Here is a 16,939-nt window from a genome sequence, read left to right on the forward strand (position 1 = left end):
GTGTTGGAAGTGTCTCTGGAATTCACTTCCAGTGTCTTTTCTCCTGACTGCTGGCAAGGGAGGGGTTGGTGTGCTTTAACCCACAGTGCTTAGGGGTAATCCAGGAACTCCAAATTGCAGTAAATTGCCTTTTAAGCACCATTCCCAAGTGGAAGGCCCAGGGTTAGGAAGGAGGGAAGCACAAAGGTGGGCAGGGTTGATGATTTTTCATGTTGGCCGTGAGGATGATTTGCTCTCTGGCAGAAGGAGTGAGTGGTCACTCCCACGTGTGTGTGACAGAGGCAGGACTCAGACAGGTTGATCTGCCTGGGAGCTGCCAGTCCTGGCACCTCCTCATGTCTTTGCATGATGAGATTTTGCCCTCCTGCAGGCAATGAAAAGTCTGACTACCAACATTTCGTGTTGTTGATGAAGTTTATGACGTTTCCTCTCCTCCTTTCACATGATCCTTGTGTGCCATGGTCCCCCCTGAGTGTGAGAGTTGTGTGCCATGAAGGAATATTTATTCTTCCCTTTTCCTTCATCCTCCTCATGGCTTTGGTACCTTGAGAATGGAAGGGGTAGAATGCTGTGGTTGCAATTCCAGTTTTCTAGAAGACAGAATTACTCCTTTCTTCCAACAGATGGGTTGTTTACCATTATTTTATAAAGTGCATTTTCCATCTGCACCAGTGTCACCTAGAGGGAGTGGGGCTCTGCAGATCCCATTGCTTGGTTGGTTTTCTGAGTGCACTTTCAGCAAAAGACACCTGAGATTGAGGCAGTCTGGCTTATTTTCTCTTCTTCCCCATACCTGATGCTGGAATAATAAAACCTCAACAGCATCTCTACATTTCTGAGATCCCTGGTTCCAGTTCAGCTCCCTTTGCAGTAAATCAACGTCAGCTTCACACAGACTTTTGAGGCAGCAACATAAAGTTACTTACTTGCTCCCTTTTGTCTTAATTAGTGAACTTTGCTGTAAAGAACTTCCAGACTTTGCCAATAGCAAGGGAGAAGAGGGGGAAAAAGACCAGATTGTAAAATAAAGCCTTACTCTCAGCCCACTTTGTAGCTCGTGCTTTTACCAGCTGTTGTAGGTAATTGGAATCAGAGGAATTGTTTGCTCAAGTCCTGTAGAAATCTGTAAATAGCTCTGCTTCTCACCAGACCTTTATTCTCCTTCAGAGACATGTGCAGTTGTTTTGCAATAAAGTCTCTGCATTATGAAGTGATTTGAAGTGCTGTGTTTCTGGGTGTGTAACTGGGAGAGTGCTGTCTTGAAAGAAAAAACAAATCTGTATTAGGACTTAGAAATTCTGCTTATTTAAGATTATTATTATTGATATCTGACTCTGGCTTGGGTCCTGCTTGCTTTTAACTTGCCTTTGGGTTGCATCCTGCAGGTATTTTGAAGGTGGAGTCTCCTCTGTCTACCTCTGGGATCTGGATCATGGCTTTGCTGGGGTGATCCTCATTAAGAAAGCTGGAGATGGATCAAAGAAGATTAAGGGATGCTGGGATTCCATCCACGTGGTGGAGGTTCAGGTACAGCCTCTGGGGCAGCTGATACACCCCAGTGAAAACAAAACCCACTTAATTCCAGACAATTAAGGAGCACAGGTGTTCCACTGAACAATGCAATACTGTGTCAGGGCTGTAAACTTCTTTCCCTTGTTAATTTTTGAAAATGCCCCGAAGCAATTTGGATAGAGATAAGTCAGGGCTGTAATCAAAAAGAATCCCAGAAGAATTGAAAGTATGTTACTTTCTGTGCATGTGATCCCGAGATGTGGGGGTTTTTTAACATAAAGAGCTACAGATAAATATCACTAATTAGGTAATAAAAACAAGGTATTAGGAGAGTGAATTGCTCCAACTAGATTTGCTTTGGAAAATTAGAGGAATGAGCACACTTAGAATTGTCTGTAAGAGGCTGTGCTGTGTGAGGGGGTTAGACTTACCTGGCCTGTTGCTTGTGGGGTGTGCCAGCCCCCATTTAGCTTTAGGAGGGATTTTAACCCCCTGCCTCTGTCCCTTTTTGTTCCCTTGCACTTGCAGGAGAAGTCCAGTGGCCGCACTGCCCATTACAAGCTGACCTCCACAGTGATGCTGTGGCTGCAGACCAACAAAACTGGCTCTGGTACCATGAACCTGGGGGGGAGCCTCACCAGACAGGTAAGGCTGTGTCCTCCTCAGGCCTGGGCAGCCCCAGGCAGGCACAGAGCCTTGGCTTTGTCAGCTGTTGCATGAACATCTCTTCTGCTGCTGTTCTGCAGCCCAGTGAAATGGGGAATGCAGTGGGTAATCAGCAGAAAGCCCCTTGAACTGTGCTTGACACTTTGGGGCTTGCAATTAAAAATACAAAACATCCAGCAGGAGTTCAGACTTGCTTGTAAGTCTCAGTGTGTCTTTTGGTATTCCTGAATTTTTATTCTTCCATGTGTGTTGCAGATTTTTTTATCTGTAAGATTTGCCCATTTTCTCACTGGAAGATTCCAGCAGGGTTGTAAAAATACAGGATGACTTCTTTTCTTACTCTCTTTTAAAAGCCAGCTAAACCACTGAGAACAAACCTGTATTTTGCACTGACAGTAAGATTTTGTTAAGGACATCAATTACATGGTGTCTTCCTTTAGTGCTTTCTCCCTGCAGTACCAGAACACTGATTTAAAAAAATCTCCTAGAACAATAAGATAAATCTGTCCTAAACATCTGGGGGTTTTGTGCCAGCATTAATGACTTTGTCTGCCTCCTGAGAGCTGCTTTTCACCAGGAAGGTTTTCACCAGGCTGGCAGATCTCAGCAGTGCTGCAGTCCCTGACAGGCAGGATCTGCTCAGCTGGGCTGCCCTGGATGAGGCTGCTGCTGCTGCCCCACCACCTGCCAGGGCCTTCTCCTCCCTGCTGATGAGCTGGGCTTGCTCTGGGCTCTGCAAGTCAGTGGCTGGAGCAGAGTAATCAACTCTGCAGGACAGGAGGCACATTGTAAGGTCATGAGTGACTGGAGAGATTGGCAGCAGCTGAAACTCCTTTATGAGCCTTCCCAGGGCAGACTGGGGCTTTCCATACAAAGGACAATGCAGACTCTGTTAAAAACCTCCTGGTTCTGAGCAGGTTTGAGCCAGGTGAAGCCAAGGAGGGTCTGGGATTGCTGAGGGACTGAAACTGGGTTAGTCTTGCACAGCTTGCCCCAGCCTGGGTGATTTTTCTTTCCATGTTGTTGACATTGAAGAAGCTGATGGAAAAGCAAGTGAAGGAAAAAGGCATCTGGAGAGAGTTTTGAGCCTTTTTTTGACTCTTTTTGCAGTAATTACACCCGAGTTACGGTGACCCGGACAAATATTTAATCACAGGCCCTGCTGATGCTGTAAATGGGAGCTGTGAAGTGCAGGCCAAGGCCTTGACTCTGGCCATGGCCCTGAGCAGCAGCTGGGCCAAGGCAAACAAGGGCCTGTGCACAAGGGCTGTCCTCAGTGCACCTTGGCCCGAGTGCTGGCCCTTGCTTGCTTTGACTTTCCCTCTCCAAGCTGCAGGGGGAGATTGATGCCCCTGTCATCATTTCACAGCAGAACAGTGGATGCAGATGTGGTGCAGGAAGGCAGGGCTGGTGCAGTGTCAGGAGCAGTGCTGGGTGAGGATGCACAAACGGGGGCCTGGGGCACATCCCAGCCTGGGGTGGGACAGGATCCTGCAGAGCCCTGGGAAACTGGAAACTGCAGAAGCTTTACCTTTCAATTACCTGCAGTCTCCACACTGCCCTCAGCTGTTCTGGGTGAGGAGGAGCTGTTTGTCCCCAGCTGAAATTCACCTGCAGCTGAACTAAACTGAGTGCAGGGCTTGGACTTGGCTCTGAATCCAGTGTGCCACATCACCCAAGCTCTGCAAGTTTTACTTCTCCTTTTTTGATCAGCCTTTTATGCAGCCTGCAGCAAAATGAGCCACCCAGAGTTGGTTTTAGTTTCCTCTTGAATAGCCTGTTACAGTTTCACTTTGACAGGTATCAGTGATGTTTTGAAAAAACTTTGTCCATGGTAAATTTGCACAGTTTTGGTCAAGTCAGCATTTACTTGGCCACCTTTGATCCTAAATGAGAGTAGCAGATGTCCTTGTGTTTGAGAGGAAGCTGCTGAGGTGTTGCTCATGGCCTGGCTCACAGCTGATGGCACAGCAGCCTCAGTGCTTGCACAGGGAGCTCTGCTCAGAGCCATTGCTCCAAAACCACTTTGGCCTCGTGGCTGCACACAGGGCATTGCTGGCTGCTGATGGAGGGATTGACCTGAGAGGAGCAGCTCAGGGAATGCCACGTGGTGGAGATGGAGCTGCATGAGGCTCTAGAAATAGCTGTTTTCTGCAGGTGAGATTGTTGCCCTGCACCCCACACAACCAGGGGGTTTTGTTGCCTTTGTCAAGGCCATTTGGAAAAACTCTGCCTGTCTTGAATATCCCCAGGGTCCTTCCTGTAAGGCTCCCACTTGGGCTGTTCCTAAATGTTGCCCTCAGTTTTTGAGAAGGATTTTTCCTCTCTCAAGAGCTCGTGTTTGTTGCTGTGGCTGCACCTGGATCCCTGGGGGTGTCCAGGGCCAGGCTGGATGGGGTTTGGAGCAGCCTGGGACAGTGAAGAGTGTCCCTGCCATGGCAGGGGTGGCACTGGATGGGCTTTGATCCTTCAACCCAAACCACTCCAGGACTGTGGGGTTCTCTTGGAGTGTTCCTACAGCTGCCTTGGGGCCACGTGCTGGTCCCTCCTGGGCAGATACTGCTCAGAGGTCACATCCCTGGCCTGTGTCTGTTTTATTTTATGCACTGGGAGTTGACATCTCTCTTCCAGTGCCTTGAACTACTTTTTCTTGATTTCCCCAGTGCAGTTTTTTGTCTGCTACAATATGAGTTGTCTCTACTTCTAGGAAGAAACAAACATTTTACATTTGTGAGTGGACAGAAAAAGGAAAGTGGGAGACAGAGAAGATTCAGCCTGTTTTGGGAAGCTGAAAGCTCATCTTAGTGTAGCTTTAATTTACTTGACCTGGTGCATTTTGGAATTTCAGGCTTTTGCTGTATCAGTTCAGTTACAGAATTTCAGATTCTGTCCGGATCCAGTAGAGGAATGGGTGTTTATACACACACAGGAGTGTGCAGCACAAACCCCTGTGTGCTGCCACATCCACTCCTTTGTACAATTTACCTGTGTGCATAATTGCTTCATGTGTGTGCAGGGATGAATTTACCTGGAGGGAGTGAGATCAGCTCTTAGCCAGCTCAGGACCCATGGATTAATCCTGCCCTGAAAACTTTGGGGCAGTTAAAGTTGAGGTGACATCTTCACCCTGGAAGCTCATTAGGTCCTGGCTGCAGAGTGCCTCTGTGTGGCACAGCCTCTCCTTTGCCCAGGGGGTTTGGCTGGAATTTTTAGGAATAAACGTTGTTCTACATCAACACTGCCAGAGAGGACGCAGGGAGCAGGGCTTGCAGGGAAATGAAACGTGCCAGCAGCTTTTCAATTACCTTGCACGTTCTCTGGGGACTGCAGGTACCTCCCAGCCCTCCTGATTGAGGCCAGATGTTTGGCAGATGTTGTTCCCTGGCAGCTCTGGGGCTCCTGGCCCTGTTGTACCTTGGAGCCGCTCGTGTCGCTCGCACTCGGGGCTTTCATTAGGCTGCCCTTTATTGGAGGGAGGGAGAGCAGCTGTGGGTCCTGTTCCCCTGGTGCACAGGAGATGTGAAGGGTTCCCTTTCCTGGCAGACCTGTGCAGACTTTCAGCAGCCCTGCTTTGCTGAAGGGCTCTGCAGCAGGAGCAGGTGCCTCCCCTGTGTGTCCCCTGCACAGACCCTGGCTCTGTGCCCTGGCCAGGGGCGTGTGCTGAGCAGGAGCTTGGCTCAGTCCTGGAGTTTATTTACATGGGGAGACGTGGGAAGGGGAGGATGCAAAGTCATGGGGAACTAAATAGAGGAACTAAAATAATCCATTCCTGAGGGTGATGATGAGGAGGCTGATTCCTGAGGGCTGAGATTTGGGATGAAAGGAGCACTGAGGTTGATTTTTGAACTTGGAACACTCTCTAGCGAGGGCAGAAGGTTTTGCAGAGCTGGATGAAGGCTGAACTGTGCAGACAGAGCAATCCCTGCCTGCAGGAAGAGCTGCCCTGGCATCTGCTGCTGCTCAGTGAAACCCCAGCAGAGCCATTCCCCATTTATCATGCAGGGAAATCCCTGTGCTCAGCAATCAGGAGCCTCATCCATTTCCATCAAGGGCAGCTTTCATGGAAAAGCCCATCCCACCGACTTCCAGATGTTGTAACTTTGTTTTTCCACCAGTGGTTTCTTCTTGTGGTCCTTGAGCTCCCCCTCAGCAGTTACAGTGCCCTGGAGTCTCTGTAGTGCAGGGACAGCAGGGATGTGCTGCCAGGGGTTGTCCAGGGAATTATTGCTGCCTCACTTCTCTTTCCATCATGAGGGTGGGGAAGCCCTGGCTGCTCTCAGGCTGCCCCTGGATCCCTGGCAGTGTCCCAGACAGGGCTCAGAGCCACCTGGGACAGGGGAAGGTGTCCCTGCCATGGCAGGGCTGCAGTGGGATGGGCTTTGAGGACCCTGTGGACTTCACAGAGGTTCAGTTCTGGAAGAGGTGAGAAGAAGGGAGCAGAGCAATGGAGGCAGGTGAAGGTTGTGCAGCATGCCCAGGTTTGCCCATGGTTTTGGCTGGACAGTTTGGCAAAGGGAATGGGAAATTTGGTTACACTGCTGAGAGCAAATCTCTGTGGAGGGGTGGGCTCAGTTCTCAGCTGATTCCTACAAGGCTCCAACCCTGCAGAGATCACAGCCTTCACTTACTGCTTGTAGTTTGAAATAAATGCTGGAGGGGCAGGCCAAATTCTGCCTTACTGATATCCAAATAATTCCACATATTTTCCACCTGGAGCCTTCAGCCTGCCTGTGGCTTTGGGAGCCCTTGGCACACATTGCTGTTTGTGTTTCATTAAAGGGATTTTCACTTTGCTCCGTGGCCAGAGCAGCTGTGGGTGTTGTTGGCTTTTCAGAGCAAAATGGAGGATGAGTTCCCTTCTACCTTTGCTGGTATTTTCAGACACTTTCACGATGAAACAAAGTGTTTTTCCAGCTTAAATGTCCCTCTTTATATTATTCCTCCAAATAATGTTTACAGAAAGCCCAGGCAGCTGCTTTATTCTGGGCAGGAAACATCCCAAGTGAGCAGGGAGCCCTGGAGATGGCCCAGAGGAGTGAGATTAGTGAGTGTCCCTGTGAGTCAGCCTGGAGCAGATGGCTGGGGGAGCCAGGAGGGGAGCCAGGGCTGGGACTGAGCTGGGACTGAGCTGAGACAGAGCTGGGACTGGGCTGGGACTGGGACTGGGCTGGGACTGAGCTGGGACTGGGCTGGGACTGGGCTGGGACTGAGGAGCTGGGACTGGGCTGGGACTGAGCTGGGGCTGGGACTGGGCTGAGCTGAGACTGAGGAGCTGGGACTGAGGAGCTGGGACTGGGCTGAGACTGAGGAGCTGGGACTGAGGAGCTGGGACTGGGCTGGGACTGAGGAGCTGGGACTGAGGAGCTGGGACTGAGGAGCTGGGACTGGGCTGAGACTGAGGAGCTGGGACTGGGCTGAGACTGAGGAGCTGGGACTGGGCTCAGCCTGGGCTGGGACTGAGGAGCTGGGACTGGGCTGGGACTGAGGCTGGGACTGAGGAGCTGGGACTGGGCTCAGCCTGGGCTCCCCCTGGGTTTGGCTGAGCCCAGCAGGCAGTGGGCAGTGCCAGAGGGAGCATGAGCTGCTCCTGAACTCAGCCTGTAGTGGGAATTTCCCCTCAGAGCAAACCCAGCTCTATTTGAGCAGCAGAAGTGCTGCTGCTGCCTGAGCCTGAGCAGTGCCAGCCACAGGAAGGAACCTTTAAAAACCCCAACAACTCAAAACCCAACTGTTTGTAGGACATGGCTGATCTTGACTCTGCACTCCATTAAACAGCCTCTTGTAACATCTGGCCTTCCAGAGCACATAAAAATGTTTTCCTTCTGGCAGCAGTTTTTATGGACATGTAATAATATACAGGGTTTTTTTAATTAAAAAAAAAAATCTATTTTCAGATTCTGCTTCTTAACCAGAGCTGAGCCTGTCCAGGTGTGGAGGAGGCAAGCAGGGAGCCTGTGGCAGTGCCTGCCCCTCTGCCAGCCCCCAGCTGCCCCACATTGGGGCAGTTTGCTGATGGCTCCAGCTCCCCATGGGTGTGTTGGTGTAGGTCAGGTCTGCATTGTCCCTGCACTGCAGCTGGAGCCCTTCTCCAGGCAGTGTCTCCATTCCATGGAAACAGTCTGAAGGCAAAATGAAACGTCCTGCTGCTCTTTCTCCCCCTCTTCCAGGTTATCTCTTGCCTCCAGGGGTCCAGCTAAATTACACGCTTCCCCAAGCCTGTTCCAGCCTTGGCTTATTAGAACAAACCTGTGGCTGGCCCAGATTTTTAAACTCTGCCCTGAGGGAGGGATAGGAGCAGATGGATGAGAGAATTCAGTGGGATTAGTGAAATCCTTTGAAGACTGTTCTTCCCACTGCATTTGTCTCCCAGTTTTGTTTTCTTGCTGTCTCAGCAAATCCTGCTGAGGTTCCTGGGTCTGATGTTCACAGTTGAGCACTTGGCTGTGTCCTGGCCACAGTTACACCTCAGGAGCTGGGGAGGATGGACTCTGCTGAGCACACTGAGGAAACCCAGGGCACTGGGAATATTTCTGAGTCTGCTCTGGGGTGCCCTGACCCCCAGGGCAGCACTGACTCTGACCCTCATCCATGGAGAAAGTTTCCCAGTCTTCAAGATAGACTGGAATCCACAAAAGTGTGAAATAGATTATAGAGAGTAGTGTAGGTGGATCACTGGGTGAGAAATTGAGGTTTGGGGATTTTTAGTATGTTGTGGATGGCAGCAAGATGCAGGGCACAGGGTGCTGTCCTGGGTTTCCTCTTCATGCTTCTTCTTCCTCCTTCTCCATGGGTTTGGGTGGCATTTTGTGATTGGGCAGAAACGTCTGCATTGGGGGCTCTGTGGGATCAGTTATTGGGTTAAAAGGGAAAATAATCTAGATGTCCTTTCTTAATTGGATAATTTAGTCATAGAAGACCTTGGAACAAGAGATTGTTGGCCATTTTGTGCCTTCTAATGAAAAGCTGCCCAACTCACAGCAGTGAGACTGTTTTACTGATAAGAAACAATAAACACCTGACTCTGAACATGAACTATCATCTCAAGTGTCTTCAACCCAGAGCCAGGGAAACCCAGAACTGGTGCCCCCACAGCACACAGGCCATGGAGGGCCAGGGCTGGGTGCCCCATCAGGCACAGCCAGATGGAATCCAGGGAGTGCTGCAGCTCCCAGCTCTGGGGTTGGGCTGGAAGAGCTGAGCTGGCTCAGGAGCTGAGTCCTGTCCAGGTCCTGCACTGGGGCTGTGCTGTCACTGCACCCCTGAGTTGTTCCAGCTCTGAATTTCTCCTGCAAAGGACACTTGGCTGCTCTGTGCTGGGAGGGGGTGGCTCTTGTGGGGCCTGTCTGCAGAGGGGCTCTTGCCATTCCTGGCTTTTTATTCCACCACATCTCCCCTGCCAGCCTGTGCCTGTGGGGAGTGCTGGGGCTTTCTCAGCACCTTCTCCTGTGTTTGCACATGGGGGAGGTGGTGACTGCCCCTCTCCCAGCCCTGCTGGGCCCTGCCCTGCCCCCAGCTCCCTGAGATGGATGGATCTGTGCTTTCCTTTGCAGATGGAGAAGGATGAGACTGTGAGTGACTCCTCCCCACACATAGCCAACATCGGCCGCTTGGTAGAGGTGAGTGCAGCTTCTGCTGCCCACAGTTGCTCCCATTCCTTGGAATTTTGTTGCATTTTTCTTTACAAATAACTTAGTGATTCCTGTTCTTGCTGGGTGTGTGGTCCTTCCACCTCCTTCCATCCCTCCCAGCTGTCTGGGTACAAAGCCACCCTCTGCCCCTTGTGTCCCGCTCAGCCCTGCAGTGGGAGAAAAGGGGTGCTCCCTTCCTGAGCACCAAGGAACAACTTCTACCCTCAGGTTTGCTTTTGCAGCCACTTCTGGGGAGAATTATTTCGAGTCAGGTTGCTACAGCACTGTCCCTTGGACTGAAAGTTCAGTGTGGATCCAGTGTTTATGAAACCCCCTGGAGCTGGGTTTGGTGTTGGGTTTGGTGTTGGGTTTGGTGGCAGCTCTCAGCCCTGGAAGCTCAGCACAAGGAGTGCAGCTGCTCAGAAGCTGCAGCACCACTTTGCTGTTTCACTGCACTGTCCTGACTGAAAGTGTCCCAGATTTTCTTCATTGTTATAGCCAAGAAAGGAGAAAATTCTCAACTCTGATGCATCTTTAGGGAACTGGGAAATTAAAGAAAGGCAGCTGCTTCTTTTGTGATCCCTTTTAAAAGTTGTTTGCTTGAGTGAAAGCAATGGAAAAAAGCTGCTTTGTTACAAGATCTCCCTCAGAGCTCTGTCGTGCAGCTGATAAGAACAAGTCAAGGATTCAAAGTCACTCCTGAGCCCAGAGCTCTGGCTCGTGGTTGTCCTGCAGGACTGGCTGGGCTCCTGGAGCCGTGCAGGGCCGGGAGCTGCACGGGAAGGTTGGGCTGGTGCAGCTCCCTCTGTGCAGGGCTGGAGAGACGCTGCCCTCTCGTGGTGCACAGAACTCCCATAGCTGGGGAGATGGGCTGGGAGGGGAGAGCAGGAACAAAGGCCTGAGGTGTTTGCTGGGTCCCCAGGACCAAGGAGGAATTGAGAAATCTGACTCCATGTTCTTAGAAGGCTGTTATATTATATTATATTATATTATATTATATTATATTATATTATATTATATTATATTATATTATATTATATTATATTATATTATATTATATTATGCTAAAACTATACTAAATAACAGAGAAAGGATACAGACAGAAGGTTACAAAGAATAATAATGAAAACTCATGACTGCTGCCAGAGTCCTGACACAGCTGACTGTGATTGGTCATGAACTCAGAACAATTCACATGACACCAATCAAACATGCACCTCTTGGATAAACAATCTCCAACCACATTCCAAAGCAGCAAAACACAGGAGAAGCAATCAGATCATTATTATTTTCCTTTTTCTCTGAGGCTCCTCAGCTTCCCAGGAGAAGAATCCTGGGGAAGGGATTTTTCAGGAAATTTGACAAAGCCCCAGTGCTGGGATGGGAGCAGGGGCTGGGCCCAGGGGTCTGTGGGCTCTGAGTGCAGGCAGTGCTCCAGGGGCTGTGCTCAGAGTGGCCCTGGTGCTGCAGCATCCCTGCACACAGTGAGGGCACTGAAGAGCTGCTGTGCTGCTTTCTTTTCCAGGACATGGAAAACAAAATCAGAAGTACACTGAACGAGATTTATTTTGGAAAGACAAAGGACATCGTCAATGGGCTGAGGTAAGGGACCCTTTGCATCCCTGCAGTGCCACCCCAGCCTTGAGCTGCTTGGTTTTCCCCTCCCTGTGCTGTGGGACAATTTTTGTTGTGTGGAGTTCAGGGAACTCTTCTGTGGCAGAAATCTGAAGCAATGTTTTAATCACTTGTTTCCTCACCAGGAGTAAAACAGCCCAACTAACACTTGTATTTTTGGATTATTTTTCATTTGTTTTATTCACAGTCCTTAAATTCTGTCTTCTCTTTCTACTGTCCTTAAAAATATTCCCAGAATTAAGTCATGACAGGAGTGGTTTGTGGTATTTAGATTTTGTTTTAAATTCTGTCTTTCTCTCAACACCACTGGTCAAAATACAGTGTATGAGAAGAGATTAAATTCCCTGTGCCTTTCTGTGGGGAAACTGTGCTGTGCTGTTCAGCCCCTGCTCATTCCTGGACATGGAGATCCCAAGCTGGTAATTCTTATGCTCACAGAGGAAATCACTGTGATGCCAAATCACTTCATTTTAAAGTACAGAGAGACCTCCCAGCACAGTGTGGTAATGTAGAATAACCAAAGGGCACAAATAAATGCTCTGCTCTTCCCTCACTCACTGAGATGTGGAAGAAGAGAGAAAAATGGTGTTAATTCAATATTGGTGCTGCTGTATGGGCAGAGGGAGCAGCAGGAGCTGTGGGAGGGGTTCTGGGTTCTGCCCCAAGCCCAGGACAAACCAGCCTCAGTTTCCTTTGTGCTGAGCAGGGTTTAGGCAGGAAGCTTTAATTCCATCAGAGGTAATCTGTAATTGAGCCTTTCTCTTGTGAACGTTGCCTTGAGCTGCTGTGGTTGGATCTCTGCTCTCTCCCCATCCCTCAGAGTCCTGGCCCTGTGTGCAGGAACCACCCAGGCTCCTCCAGCCTGTCCCTGCTCCTTCTCTCCTGTGTGTGTCCCCTTCTCCTCCCTGGAGCTCCCCAGAGCCCCAGCTCTGTGTTACCAAGTTCTTCTGACTGTTCTTTTCCCTGTTTGCTCCCTGGTTTCCCACTGCTCTCTGTAGATCTATCGATGCTATTCCTGACAACCAAAAGTATAAGCAGTTGCAGAGGGAACTTTCTCAAGTGTTGACCCAGCGCCAGATCTACATCCAGCCTGATAACTAAACCAATCCAGGTACCCCTGCTGCCTGTGAGGTGTGAGCCAACACTAAACCAGGACTCACCAGCCCAGCCCCTGCATGGTAACGGGAAGAACTAACCCCTAATCCCACAGGGAGCAGCCAGCCCAGCCTCCTGGGGCTGGCTCAGTGCTGGGGTTCTTGTTTTCAGTGTTTTCTCCTCCCTCATGGAATCCTCATGCTCGGAACTGGGGCAGGATTTACCACTTTGCACTCTGGCTTGGGAGCAGGAAAGGAGCACGTGGAGTGCTGTGGGATTGGGCTGATTCCATCCAGCAGCCCCAGGACTCTGTCCCTTGGGCACCAGCAGTTCTGTACACCTGTGGTATTCCACTTCATGGAGAAATTCCCTGGAATCCCAGTGTACTCCCTGCAGAATGAAATCCTGGGAGTGTCACAGTTTGGAAAAAAAAAGATTCTGGTTCTTCCATGACTTGAGAGTAAAGGTGTGCTCACCTCACACCTTCCCCGTGAGCCTGCTGGAGTTTGAGCTTCCCTGGAGCCTCAGTCCTGCTCAGGCTCACTCAGACATTGCCAGCCTCCCCTGCTCGTGCTCTGCACAGCCTCCAGAGGGATCTGGTGCTGTGCTCGTTGCTCTGGAGCTCCGAGTGTCAGGGCAGTGACTAACCCTGAGCCTCCTTAACCTTCCACTCCCTTCCTAACCAGTTACAGACGTTGTTTCAAACACTTCAGCTGACGAAGGGGGAAACTCACTATTTGTTGATAGTGGCCAAGAACCACTTCTTCAGCCTGTGACAAATGCAAATATAAATGTATATGTTTTTATTAAAGCAGCAGAAGTCTCCAGAGACAAGAGAATGGAAATACTGTTACAAAAATGGTTGGAAAATCACCACCACAAAGAGCAGCCTTGCTTACAGGAGACAGCAACCAGGGAAAATGAGGTTGCTCTGAATCACAGAATCCCAGACTGGTTTGGGTTGGAAGGGCCCTTGAAACTCATCCAGTTCCAACCCCCTGCCATGGGCAGGGAGATCTTCCACTCTCCCAGGTGCCGTAAAGGCTGTGAAATGTGGTTTAGGTGGGGAGAAACTCTACCCAGCTGAATCCTACCACTGCTCTGTGGTATCCACTCTGGAGAAGTTTGGTCCTGGATAGAACCCATTCTATCAATTTATTTAAGAGGGGCCTTTTTAAAAGTGGAAATTTCTTATTGTCTTATTGAAATCAGAGCTTCCTCCACAGGCATCTCCCAGGACAGTGATCCCAGGTGATTCCTGACAGGTGGAGCTTTTCCTCTGTTCTCTCAGGCAGAGGGAATCCCTGCAATAACCTTGTGACAGTGTCTCTGTTCTTCAGCTGCTTTGATCACTCATTCCTTAGGGAAAGTACAAAAAAGGCAAATTTGAGAGCAGAACCTCCAGCTGCCATTTCCCCTGGTGCAGAGGCTGGAGGGGGCTCCAAGGTGACCCTGGGTGAACAGAAGGGTCAGAGCTCCCCAGCCCAGCCCTTCCCTGGGTGGGGCTGGGTTTTCTCTGCATCTGGGGGCAGCAGCAGGAGCAGGGGCAGGAGCTGTAACCCCCCTGGCTGTGGGATGCTGGGCTCTGCAGTCTGTAACAGAAACCTTGGGACTCTCCCTGCAGCCGGGGCTGAGCGGAGCTGCTGGGGAAGCCTTTGGTGCCTTCCTTGCCAGAGTGAGTTTGGCTTGGTGTTCTCACTGAGTGGTCACTTCACTTCTGCTTCCTGGGCTCCAGCAGGCACAGCTGAGCCTGGGCTCAGGGGCTTCTCCTTCCTCCTGACTCCCAGCCCTGCCCTGCCCTGCCCTGCGCTGCCCCTGACCCCCCTTTCCTTCTTCCCCACAGGTCTGTGCAGACTTTTGCAGACAAATCAAAACAAGAAGCTCTTAAAAACGACCTGGTGGAGGCTTTGAAGAGGAAGCAGCAAAGTTAAAGTCCTGTCAGTGCTAACCAGCCATGCCATGCACTCGTTAGATTCCTTTCCTAGAGAATCATCCCCGCCCTTTTCTGTTGGTCACATCACGATTTGCATCCAATACTCTCCATGCAGCGCCATCCTCTCCCATGAATAAAGCTGTACAAACTTTTTCAGTCTCTGAGGCCTACTTTGCACCACATTTTACTATTGAGACCTTAGGCTATGTTCCTGTAGAAGTCCATGTATTATTTTTTTTCTCCTCCCCCCTTTCCCACCCTCCCCCATTTATATGCATCACCACAGATCATTGTTTGTCTTTTCCTCCCTCACCCCTCCTGCCTTTTGTTACATTGGTGTAAAAAATGTAAAACAAAAATTTATTAAATACTGTGGTGTGTGAAAGAGGAAGAACTGGAAAAACAAAAAAAAAAAAAGAAAAATAATCTATTCCACGTATGTTTGGGGGCTGGGCACAGGGGCTGGCTGGAGGGAGGGAGGGAAGAGAGGGTGTTCCTGGGGGTTGTACAATACTGAGTAACCCAGATGTGCAGGAGATGGTGATTTCAAGACCTGCTGAAAGTTCTGCTCTTCTATAGCCTGGTTCCAAGGCGCTTTTCTGTCAATTTTTATGGAATGCAAAAGGGGTTTTTGTTTTGATTTTTTGTTTTTTTTTTTTGTAAAGCTTAAATTGAATCTACATCTGATACTTGAGCCTCCATACTAAAAAATGGAAAAAAAGAAAAGGAAAAAAAAAAGACTAAAACAATAAAAACAACAAAAAAAAATCCCAGGAAGATGTTTGTGTGATCGTGTCCTCCTTGTTTCTCTTTCCTTCCTTGCAGGGTTACTTGGGGTTTGTTTTTTGTCCCACATCCAGAAATGTTTGTCTGGAAGGGGCTGTGATGTCCCTCTGCTCCTTGGCCCTGGGTTGTTCATTCTGCTGCCCTTCCAAGGTGCTGGGATTGGTGCTCCAGGCACCCAGCACATGCCCATGCAGGTGTGCCCAGGGGAGAGGGGTCTGCCCAGCTGTGCTGGAAGCAGCCTGGGGGCTCCTGTGTTTAGCCCTGGGCAGAGGGGCTGTGCTGGGGTGGCTGCTTCCTCCCTGCCATCCCTGCTGACCCCAAAGCTCCTCCCTGTGTCACTGGGACCTCCCCCACCGTCCCCTCCTGAGCCCTTGGGGGGCAGAGGGACCTGGCACAGCTTTGGGTTCCCTGCCTGCTGCAGGCTGTGGTTGTACCAAGCCTAATGCTGGGGAAGCACAGAAAGATCTGCTGGGCTGCTCCTGGCTCTGGGAGCTGCCCTGTGTGAGCCTCTGCCAGTGGGGGCTGTTGGCATTAACAGGGATTAATTAATGTGCTGCAATTTGCTTTTGTACCATGACCTGTGCCCACCAGACTCCTGCACGTGGCCAGGGCTCACCCAGAGCCTGCAGCAGCTCCTGTGGGACACGGGGTGGGAAGGGCTGGGATCCCCCAGGGAACACTCTGGGATTTGTCAGTTCTGTCCCAACACAAACCTTTCCTGAAGCTGGAGATGTTTCTGTGAGCTCTGGGAGGGGGAGACTCCTGCTGAGGTTCCCAGTTACCCTCTCCCTCAGGGAGGGTTGTACCTGCTTGGCCTTTTCTGCTTTACCATTTGCCTCTGCAAGATCCTGAACAGAGAGACAGGACTGCAGCAGTGCCTGGGAGGGATGGGAACTCAGGGAGAGCCTCAGGAATCCCAGGCACCCTGAGCTGGCTGGGGGGGTGAGCTCTGGGTGCAGCTGCTGCCCTTGCTCCATCCTGCCCAGCCCAGGGAAAGTCAGAGGAAATCAGCTTTGAACCTAACCCTGCTTCAGGTGCACTGTGGGGACAGACTCTGTGATACATTTATATATAGAAATATTTATACACACACTCTTTCCTCCTTATGGCAGAGGTTCTTTGTCCAGCTTTAGGAAAACTCCATATGTGACAATTATTCAGTGTTGTGAGTGGCAGAGATGAGAGATTGGCTCATGGTTTGGATTAAAACAGGATATGAAATGTCCTACAGGACAGGAAATGCTGCTGCTGCAGGATGAGGTGAGCAGCCCCTTTGCCTGTGAATCTGGAGGGGCAGAATTGTGAATTTTTTTTTTTATGGCCAGAGCAAAACTATTCTACAAACCTACTTTCAGTTCAGCCAACTGAGTTACCTTGCTGCACTTTCTTGCTTTGATTTTCAGTAATATATATAAATGTGGATAATTGGAAAAAGAATTAAAGGGGAGAAGTCTTACAAATTTCCTGAACACAGGAACCACATTTTTTGGTCCATCCTACTCAGCTACCTGAGATAAAGTCTGTTTGCAAACAGAGATGTGGGAAATGTGAGGTTTGCTGACTCTTGAGCAGAGCCAAAGAAGTGCTTGAAGTTTGAAGTGAAAATGCCCTGAAATGTCTGAAATCCTGCAGCAAACTGTTCCTGAATTTTGGAAGAATCTTTGAAAAAGTTCACTCTCCTGTG

The 16,939-nt window shown here is 50.0% G+C and overlaps 1 protein-coding gene across 2 annotated transcripts in view; it reads left to right on the top strand.

Annotated features, from left to right (window-relative positions):
• CAPZB (capping actin protein of muscle Z-line subunit beta) overlaps positions 1-14,621 on the top strand; it is a 61,209-nt gene extending 46,588 nt beyond the window's left edge. The window contains exons 5-10 of one of the 2 annotated variants that reach the window (XM_071449209.1): positions 1,386-1,527; positions 2,041-2,157; positions 9,729-9,794; positions 11,332-11,408; positions 12,440-12,552; positions 14,380-14,621. In XM_071449209.1, the coding sequence (XP_071305310.1) occupies positions 1,386-1,527; positions 2,041-2,157; positions 9,729-9,794; positions 11,332-11,408; positions 12,440-12,542 (505 nt within the window). In that variant the 3' untranslated portion in view covers positions 12,543-12,552; positions 14,380-14,621. The remainder of the gene's footprint in view (positions 1-1,385; positions 1,528-2,040; positions 2,158-9,728; positions 9,795-11,331; positions 11,409-12,439; positions 12,553-14,379) is intronic. The other variant, XM_071449210.1, reaches the window with a different exon arrangement.
• Positions 14,622-16,939: the final 2,318 nt, after the last annotated feature.

The sequence above is a fragment of the Agelaius tricolor genome, unplaced genomic scaffold (genome assembly GCF_023055355.1).
Source record: "Agelaius tricolor isolate 1412-34295 unplaced genomic scaffold, bAgeTri1.0.p SCAF_28, whole genome shotgun sequence".
Lineage (NCBI taxonomy): Eukaryota > Metazoa > Chordata > Aves > Passeriformes > Icteridae > Agelaius > Agelaius tricolor.